At 49.2% G+C, this 10,263-nt stretch overlaps 1 protein-coding gene across 1 annotated transcript; it reads left to right on the forward strand.

The window, feature by feature from the left end:
• Positions 1-659: 659 nt before the first annotated feature.
• LOC149444780 (general transcription factor II-I repeat domain-containing protein 2-like) lies at positions 660-2,357 on the forward strand. The gene has a single exon (XM_089654535.1). It carries the CDS (start codon positions 660-662, stop codon positions 2,355-2,357), a length of 1,698 nt encoding a protein of 565 aa, XP_089510661.1.
• The last annotated feature ends 7,906 nt before the right edge of the window (positions 2,358-10,263 follow it).

Raw genomic sequence — 10,263 nt, forward strand, 5'->3', positions numbered from 1 at the left:
AAGGCTATGATTGTGATTATGACGATACACTGTGGCCCTGATTAACCCTTTGCTTACTGGGCCCTTAAACCCCCTTCATGACCAGAGCGCTTTTTGCGATTTGTCGCTGCGTCACTTTAACTAACAATTGCGTGATCGTGCGACGTTGTACCCAAACAAAATTGGCGTCCTTTTTTTCAAACAAATAGAGCTTTTTTTGGTGGTATTTGATCACCTCTGCGGTTTTTATTTTTTGCGCTATAAACCAAAAAAGAGCGACAATTTAGAAAAAAATAACATTTTTAAATAATTGTTTGCTATAATACATATCCAAAAAAATATTTAAAAAAATGTATTCATCAGTTTGGCCGATATGTATTTTTTTACTTGTTTTTGTTAAAAAAAAATCGCAAGCGTACATTGATTTGTTTGCGCACACATTGCCGCATCTGCTGATTTATGGCATTTTTATTCTTTTTTTTACCAGTAATGGCGGTGATCTGCGATTTTTAGCGGTACAGTGGTAGTGCGGCAGACATATCGAACAATTTTTACACAGGTTGCAGGGAAACGAGGGGAGGGGGTGGCTGAAACTTGAGGGGGGTGGGCATAGCAAATTTTGGCATGGGCCCTGTGATTTCTACTTACGTCGCTGTTTTGGACCCCGTGGTAGGTCAGCCATGGATAAAGGCAAGAAGAGAAAAATTTCTGAAGAAAACAGAGTGTTTAATGATACATGGACAGAATCATTTGCATTCTCTACTGACGAGATTGGTTTACCAGTATGCTTAATATGTGGTGAGAAATTAGCAAACCACAAAAAGTCCAATGTTGCAAGGCATTTCCAGAATAAACACACAGCCTTTGCTGAAAAATATCCAGATGGAGATGAGAGACGAAAAGCCGTTGCAGAACTTATGAGAAAGGTTAATATGAGCAAAAATAATTTCAAGAAGTGGGTGAAGTCTGCAAATTCCACAACATATGCTAGTTTTGTGGCCGCTCAGGAAATAGTCAAGCACGGGAAGCCCTTCACAGATGGAGAGTATATAAAAGAAACATTCATTAAGATTTCGGAACATCTATACATGGACTTCAAAAACAAGAATGAAATTGGACAGAAAATCAAAGACATGCCACTCTCTGCGAAGACTGTCAAAGACAGAACCCTAAAAATGGCAGAAAACATTAGCAAACAGCAAATTCAAGACATTAATTCAGCTGTGGCGTACTCCATCGCCTGTGATGAGTACAAAGATAAAGGTGATATTGGACAAATAGCGCTGTTCTGTCGATATGTGAACTCTTTTGGGCCACAGGAAGAACTGATTGAGCTGATACCACTAAAAGACCAAACAAGAGGTGAGGATATCTGTAAGGCTGTTCTGGACTTTTTAACTGCTAAAAAAATAAACACCAAACACCTGGTCTCAGTGGCTACTGATGGGGCACCGAGTATGAGAGGTGCACAGAAGGGCTTTGTGGCTCTACTGCAGAAGGCGCTTGGTAGAACGCTGCTGTCATTTCATTGCATCCTGCACCAAGAGGCATTATGTGCTCAAACATTTCCGCCAGAATGCACAAAAGTGATGGATGTGGTCATTCAAATTGTTAATAAGATAATGGCAAAGGGTTTAAACCACCGCCAGTTCCGTTTGTTATTGGATGAAGTGGAAAGCATATATTCTGACCTCCTGCTCCACAACAAGGTTCGGTGGCTGTCCAGAGGCGAGGTGCTAAAACGCTTTGTCACATGTTTAGAAGAAGTAAAAACCTTCCTGGCCAGCAAAGAGCTCACCTTTGCTGAGCTGGAACAGCCAGAGTGGCTGGAAAAATTACATTTTATGGTAGACATGACAGCACATCTAAACACGCTAAATACAACCCTTCAGGGGAAAGGAGGCACAGCTCTGCACATGCTGGAAGAGGTTTTGGCTTTTGAGCGCAAGTTGACAGTGTTTATCAAAGATTTACAGAGAGGTACACTGTCTCACTTTCCCTCTTTGAGAGAGTTCAAACAAAGTCATGATACAATCAATTTGGAATATTTCAAGTCTGCAATCACCACAATGCAAAGTTCGTTTGGGAAACGATTCTGTGAGTTCAGAGAGGAAAAAACCACATTATCCTTCCCTGTCATTCCCCTGGCGATCGATCCATCCCTATTGAATATGACTGCATTTGCAGGTGTAAGTCAACCTGATCTTGAGTTGGAATTGGCCGATATAGCCGACAAAGATATATGGGTGTCCAAGTTTAAATGCTTGACCGCTACTCTTGAGGATGTTGCCCGGCAGAAGGCCATTCTGGCACAGAATCATAAATGGAGTGATATTAAAAACCTTCCCAAACAGGACAAACTTGTATTCGAAACCTGAAATGCTATCCCCAACACTTATATAAACATGAAAAAGTATGCATTTGGAGTGCTGTCGATCTTCGGCTCCACATATGTATGTGAGCAGGTCTTCTCCAACATGAACTATATTAAAAACAAACATCGATCACGCCTCACAGATGACAGCTTGCAAGCCTGTGTGAAAATGAAGGTGACGTCTTACAGCCCTGATATGCAGACACTGTGCACTGAAGTTCAGGAGAATAAATCCCATTAACCAGATAAATTAAATATTTTAATTAGCTATTAATGTGCAAAAATATATTTTACATTGTTAAGTGGAAAAGTTATTTTTTTCTTCAGATTGACAGCTAACTGCACGATCCTGTATATAGCATTAAGGTAAGAAACAATATATGCAGTGTTGGATTTGTTTTAAATGTTGCAATGGTTTTGCGGCTCCCAGTCTTTTTTTTTCCCTTCGGAAACGGGTCCAAGTGGCTCTTTATGTCTTAAAGGTTGCAGACCCCTGGCCTAGGGAGTTGGAGGCGCTCATCTCTTTCCTGATCCTGATTGACACCAGGCTCAGGGAGAGACCCTCACTTAAGGAACGCCTGCAGAGGCCTTCCAATCGACTGGCACCTGTGTTATCTTTGCAACCCGGTGCCACTCCACGTGGCAGGGTGTACCCTCTCTCGGTGGCGGAGAAGAAGGCCATGGAGGAATACGTTACGGATGTGCTTTCTCGGGGGCACATTCGTAAGTCTACTTCTCCAGCAGGAGCAGGGTTTTTTTTTGTAAAGAAGAAAGGTGGGGAATTGAGGCCTTGCATCGATTATAGGGGTCTCAATCGGATCACCATCAAGAATGCCTACCCAATTCCTTTGATTTCTGAGTTGTTCGACCGCCTTAAGGGAGCAACAGTCTTTACCAAACTCGACCTTAGGGCGGCGTACAACCTCTGTCAGGCTCCGCCCAACGGGATCTCTAGTGGTCCACGGCACGGGGTCTCCCAGGACGCGGAGTCTAAGTCCCAGTCTGCCTTTTCACCAGGGCCCCTGATGGTGGGGATGGACTTGCTGCAAGACTGAATCCAGGTCGCGTTCCTGGGCACCCCCGGCGGTGCCAGAGGGGTCCCGCTGAGGGTATGTGCCCGGGTTGAGCCTGCTGTGAAGGGGATGACAGATCCTGATCCGAGAGGGATGGATGGGATGACAGATCCCGATCTGAGCGGGATGGATGGGATGACAGAGTAGGCGAGGTCAGACTAGCCGGGTCGGTATTGTGCGGGCAGCGTGGTACAGGGGGAGTAGGCGGAGAATGGTCGGTGTCACAAGCCAGGTTCAGCAGGTAGCGGGCAACGTGGTACCGAGGGTCAGGCAGAAGGATGGTCAGGAACGAGCCGGGGTCAGAGCAGGAGAAGGTCAGCGTAAAACAGAACAGGCAGAGTTTGGCAACAAGGAAACGTACTTACAGGACAGGAAACAAGACCTTGCGGCAACTTGGATATGCACAGGGCCGTTTAAATAGAGCGCCCTGTTCTTCCATTGGTGCGGCCGCGATCGCTAGTGCGCATGCGCGGCGGCCGCCGTGATCGCCGAGGATCCAGCGCTCTGCGCATGCGCGCACCTCCGCGAGCCCGGGATCCCTGACATTGCCCCCCCCCCTACGGGCAACCTCCGGATGCCCAACCGACCCCTCTTAACGGCTGGCTCCGAAAAAATTCCCGCACAAGTCTTGGGGCGTGCACATTTTGGGCCGGCTCCCATGAATTTTCCTCCGCCCCATATCCCTTCCATTTAACCAGAAACTGAGTTTGGCCTCCCCTTTTCCTACAATCTAAGATAGCTTCAACTTCAAATTCCTCCTCCCCATCCACGTCTACTGCCTCCGGAGGTTTAGACTTACGATCCGGGAAGGGGTCTGGAGTTGCTGGTTTCAACAGGGACACGTGGAAGACCGGATGAACCTTCATAGACTCGGGCAGTGCCAGCTCGCATGCTACCTCGTTGATCTTACGTTTGATCCGAAAAGGCCCCAAGAATTTGGAAGCCAATTTCTTCGAAGGGCAGGACATTTTTAAATTTGCGGTGGACAACCAAACCTGGTCCTCTGGCCGCAAACTTAATTACCCTCTTCTTTTCCTATCAAATGCCCTCTTATTGTCACCCTGGGCCTTTGCCATTGCTTCCTGCAATACCTTGCTATTGGTTGACAAAAAGGTCAGCATATCCTGCGTGGCTGGGACTGCGACCTCCGGGATCAGATCTGGCAGGAATACAGGGTGGAACCCATAGTTCGCGAAAAACGGGGACTGTCTAGTAGCAGAGTGACTCACATTGTTATATGCGAATTCCGCAAGCGGCAGGAGAGTAAACCAGTCATCTTGGAGGAAGGTGGTATAGCACCTGAGGTACTGCTCTAGGGTCTGGTTTGTACGCTCCGTCTGGCCATTGGTCTGTGGGTGGTAAGCTGAGGAGAACGATAACTTAATTCCCAGGGTTTCACATAGAGCTTTCCAGAACCTGGATGTAAACTGAACCCCTCTGTCAGATACAATATCCCTTGGAATTCCGTGGAGTCTTACCACTTCCTTAATAAACACACGTGCTGTCTCAAGGGCCGTAGGTGTGTCCTTTAGAGGTACAAAATGGGCCATCTTGGACAGGCAGTCTACAATCACGAAGATTGCTGTGTGGTCCTGAGAGGGTGGAAGTTCCACGATAAAGTCAATGGAAATCATGGTCCATGGCCTGTCGGGTATGGGTAATGGGCGCAAGAGACCCCAAGCTTTATTCCTAGTGGGTTTGTTTCTCTGACAAACGGGACAGGTCTTTATGTAGGTTTCGCACTCTCTGGCCATATTAGGCCACCAGAAAGTACGCTGCAGCAGCTCCAAGGTCTTACGTACCCCAAAGTGCCCGGCCAGCGGGTGATCGTGGCAGTATCCTAATACTACGTCAGGGACCACAATCTGATCCTCCTTCCAGAGAAGTCCCTCCCTATTTAGTAAGGGGATGCCGGGTGGACCTTGCATCCCTACGGACGCGGTCTGCAGTTTAGAATGGAGCTCCGATTGGAGGACTAGGAAATTTCCTGGGGAGAGGATAGTGTCTGGCTTGGGACTCTCTTCCGGATCCCCAAACATGCGGGAGAGCGCGTCTGGTTTTGTGTTCTTAGACCCCGGCCTATAGGTTATATGGAAAAAGAACCGTGAAAAGAACAGCGCCCACCTGGCTTGACGTGGCCTCAGACGTTTAGCTGTCCTCAGATATTCTAGGTTCTTATGATCCGTGAAAATCAATATTGGGTGTACCGCCCCCTCTAACAAGTATCTCCATTCCTCTAGTGCCACCTTGATCGCCAAGAGTTCCCGATCCCCGATATCATAATTCCTTTCAGCAGGAGTTAGTTTCCTGGAGAAGAAAGCCACCGGGTGCATAAGCTCTTTGATGCCCTTCCTCTGGGACAGGATCGCCCCGACCGCATTCTCGGATGCGTCCACCTCCAAGATATATGGCAAGGACGAATCAGGGTGGCTCAAAATAGGGGCTGCCGTAAACAATTCCTTTAAGGCTTCGAAAGCCCTCTGTGCCTCAGGTGTCCACTGGAAGCGAGCCCCCTGCCTGGTCAGCTGGGTGATAGGGGACACTAGGCCCAAAAAGTTCTTAATGAACATTCTGTAAAAGTTCGCAAAGCCGATAAAGCGTTGGACCGCTTTCTTATCGGTGGGGGCTGGCCAATCTAAGATGGCTGAAACCTTTTGGGGATCCATGGCTATTCCCGTGGGAGAGATGGTTAGACCCAGAAACGAAATACTACTCTGTTCAAAGCAGCACTTGTCTGCCTTGGCATATAAGCAGTGTTGGCGGAGCCGTTCTAACACGCGCCTCACGTGACCTCTATGGTCCTCCAAGGTTGGGGAAAAGATAAGGATATCGTCTAGGTATACGATGACGAAGATATCCAGGTAGTCCCTGAACACATCGTTTATGAAATGCTGGAAGGTGGCAGGGGCGTTGCATAGGCCGAAGGGCATAACCAAATATTCAAAGTGTCCGAATATGGTACGGAATGCTGTCTTCCACTCGTCCCCCTCTCTGATACGAACTAAATTATAGGCACCTCTCAAGTCTAGTTTAGTGAAGACAGATGCTGACTTCAGCCTCTGAAAAAGTTCGGGGACTAGTGGTAGCGGGTAACGGTTCTTTACTGTGACTTTATTCAAGTCCCGGTAATCTACGCAGGGCCGGAGGGACTTGTCCTTTTTTTCCACAAAGAAAATGCCCGCCCTGGCTGGTGACGTGGAGGGTCTAATAAACCCCTTATGGAGGTTTTCATCGATATATTCCTTTAGTACCCCTAACTCCCGTTCGGATAAGGGGAATATCCGCCCAAATGGGATTTCCGACCCTGGGAGGAGATCAATTGGGCAGTCATAAGCTCGGTGCGGGGGGAGAGTGTCCGCCCCCGCTTGCTAAATACATCCAGAAAACTATGGTAGGCTGAAGGAATGACTTGCGCCAGCTCCGCATCTGTCTCTAGACACAACAAAGTCGGCGGAATCGGGGAGATCTTAGGGAGGCAATGCTGCTGGCAGTATGTGGAGAGGAACTGGATGGAACCCGCCTTCTAATCCACCTGGGGATTATGGGCTCATAACCACGGGAGCCCCAAAATAATTGGAAATAATGGGGATGCTATGGCGTCCAACCGAAGGAGTTCTTCATGATGGGTCGATACGGTAGTACGGATAGGTGGGGTCTCGTGGTCCACCACCCCTGACTTAATACGTGATCCATCTGCTAGAAAAATATTCAATCCCACCTCCTTAGTTTGTAGGGGGATTTGTTGCTGAACTGCAAAGTCTAAATCTATGAAGCAACTACACGCCCCAGAATCCACAATTGCCGTGGTCACCACTGTTCTCCCTGGCAGCTGAAGTGACACAGGTACCGCTAGATAACTAGTGTTGCCCACACTGTTAGAAGTGACCGTAGAGAAAACAGCGGAACACTTACCCCTCTTGGCTGGACAGGTACGTACCACATGGCCTGCTCCCCCACAGTAGAGGCAGAGATGGTTGGTAAGACACCTCTGGCGTTCCTCAGGTGTAAGTGTCGGCCGTATCCTTCCCGATGGGTGTATCCATAGCATCCTGATTCTGACTTGCCGCCTGCAACTGGGTTGAAGCCTGAGGGGGTGTTCCAGTTGGTCCTTGTCCTTGGTTGCACCTTTCCTGCCTGCGCTCCTGCAACCGGTGGTCAATTTGAATAGTCAAAGCTATTAAGGCCTCCAAAGTGCTAGGTATGTCTATTCGGGCCAATTCGTCCTTCAGGGATTCAGCTAACCCTACGCGGAACTGGTGGTGCAGAGCCGCCTCGTTCCATTGGCTGTCACTACGCCAACGCCTGAATTCGGCGGCATAGTCCTCCACTGTCCGGTGACCCTGCCTGAGTGTATATAGGGCCGTTGCGGTCCGCAGCGGGTCGTCATACAAGAGGGCCATAGCCTCAAAAAATACTGGCACTGACTTCAACAGTGGGTCTCGATTCTCTCGGAGCCAGTGGGCCCAGTCTTGGGGTCCCCCCTGTAGTAGGGAAATGATGAACCCCACCCTCACCGATTCGGAGAAAAAGGTCCGAGGCTGGAGGTCAAAGTATAGCTGACAGGAGTTACGAAAGGCCCTGAATCTACTTCGGTCTCCAGAAAAACGTTCTGGTGTGGGGACACGGGGTTCTGGTGCGGGTAACAACCCCGGTGTCTCCCTAGTGAGTTCCCCAGACCCCCTGGTAGATGTAGCTAAGGTCTGCATGCGACTGTCCAATTCCGTATAACCCTCCTGTAGGCCCCTAATTCCCAGTGTAAGGGTCTCCATTAGAGATGAGCGAATCGAACATGACGAAGTGGAATTCGTTTCGAAGATTAGGAAAAATTCGATTCGCGCCGAATCCGAAAATTAGCAAACTTCGGATGCACGAATCGAATTTTTCCAAAAATGGCGGCGACATGTGTGGCGACGGAGCGGGGATCTCTGGGAAGGCGCGCAGACAAGGCGCGCTGACCCATAATGCATTCATTCATGACATGTGATCGCATTAGCCAATCAGCAGCCAGCCAGCCAGCACTGTGTAATGGTGGAGCTATAAATCGCGGCCATCTTAGAATTCTCCATTAGCCTCCGGTCATTCAAGAGAGACAGACCTGTCTGTATTAGGGACAGAGTTAGGGCCACAGAGACTTTAGGGCCACAGAATTGTTACTCAGGGACACAGAATTGTTACTCAGGGACACAGAATTGTTACTCAGGGACACAGAATCGTTACTGAGGGACACAGAATCGTTACTGAGGGACACAGAATTGTTACTCAGGGACACAGAATTGTTACTCAGGGACACAGAATTGTTACTCAGGGACACAGAATCGTTACTCAGGGACACAGAATTGTTACTGAGGGACACAGAATCGTTACTCAGGGACACAGAATCGTTACTGAGGGACACAGAATCGTTACTCAGGGACACAGAATCGTTACTCAGGGACACAGAATTGTTACTCAGGGACACAGAATCGTTACTCAGGGACACAGAATCGTTACTGAGGGACACAGAATCGTTACTGAGGGACACAGAATCGTTACTCAGGGACACAGAATCGTTACTGAGGGACACAGAATCGTTACTCAGGGACACAGAATCGTTACTCAGGGACACAGAATTGTTACTCAGGGACACAGAATCGTTACTCAGGGACACAGAATCGTTACTGAGGGACAGAATTGTTACTGAGGGACACAGAATTGTTACTCAGGGACACAGAATCGTTACTCAGGGACACAGAATTGTTACTCAGGGACACAGAATCGTTACTCAGGGACAGACACAGAATTGTTACTCAGGGACACAGAATTGTTACTCAGGGACACAGAATCGTTACTCAGGGACACAGAATTGTTACTCAGGGACACAGAATTGTTACTCAGGGACACAGAATCGTTACTGAGGGACACAGAATTGTTACTCGGGGACACAGAATTGTTACTCGGGGACACAGAATTGTTACTCGGGGACACAGAATCGTTACTCGGGGACACAGAATCGTTACTCAGGGACACAGAATCGTTACTCAGGGACACAGAATTGTTACTCAGGGACACAGAATCGTTACTTTCTGCTTCACAACCACTATTGAATTAAAGAGTATGTCAGACAACACGCAGAGGAGTGGCAGAGGAGGCAATGTTTCAGGAGCGAGCAGACGTGGCAGCAGAGGAAGGGGTCGAGGCAGCACTAGTCGCAGCCAGAGGCCAGTGCTCCCGGTGTCATCCAGCGGTCCTGTCTCCACCGACAACCCTGCCGTCATCGATTGGTTGGCTCGGTCGTCTTCCTCTTCCCAGGTCACCTCTGACACCTACAGCCAACGGTCGGTGGGTACGTCAGACACAACCGTTAGTTGGCATGGCTCGGGAGCAAGCCCACTGAAATCACGTGTCCTCTACCTGCCCCTGTCCTTTGGTGTTCCCTCACCAAGTGAAGTATCGCATGCTGTGGGCTCAGCCCTACTGTACAGTGAGGAAGAGCTAACAGAGGGCGGTCAGGAACGGGGGGAGACATCCGCCTCTTCAGCAGCCAGGCGAAGAAGTACTGGCGAGGAGAGTGGCTCGGTAGCCGGTCTAGAGACAGGTCTGTCTCCTGACCCACACGCAGCCGAGGGGGCTAGTAGTGAGGCGGAGACCCTAATTGATGATGATGAGGCTGATCGCACTTGGCAGCCTCGTCGTCATCAGGCTATTGCTTCCGCATCATCAGGAGAAGAGGGTGCCAGCTTGGCAGCGAGCAAAACAGTCGGTGGGTTGCCCAGGAGGCAGCAGGGTCGCAGCAGTGTCAGTGGAGGCAAACGGCCACGGAGTACAGCACCAGCTCCACTGCAGCCTACCACCACGGCC

The sequence above is a fragment of the Staurois parvus genome, unplaced genomic scaffold (assembly GCF_062004578.1).
Source record: "Staurois parvus isolate SC_StPar_1 unplaced genomic scaffold, SC_StPar_1.0 ptg000773l, whole genome shotgun sequence".
Taxonomy (NCBI): domain Eukaryota; kingdom Metazoa; phylum Chordata; class Amphibia; order Anura; family Ranidae; genus Staurois; species Staurois parvus.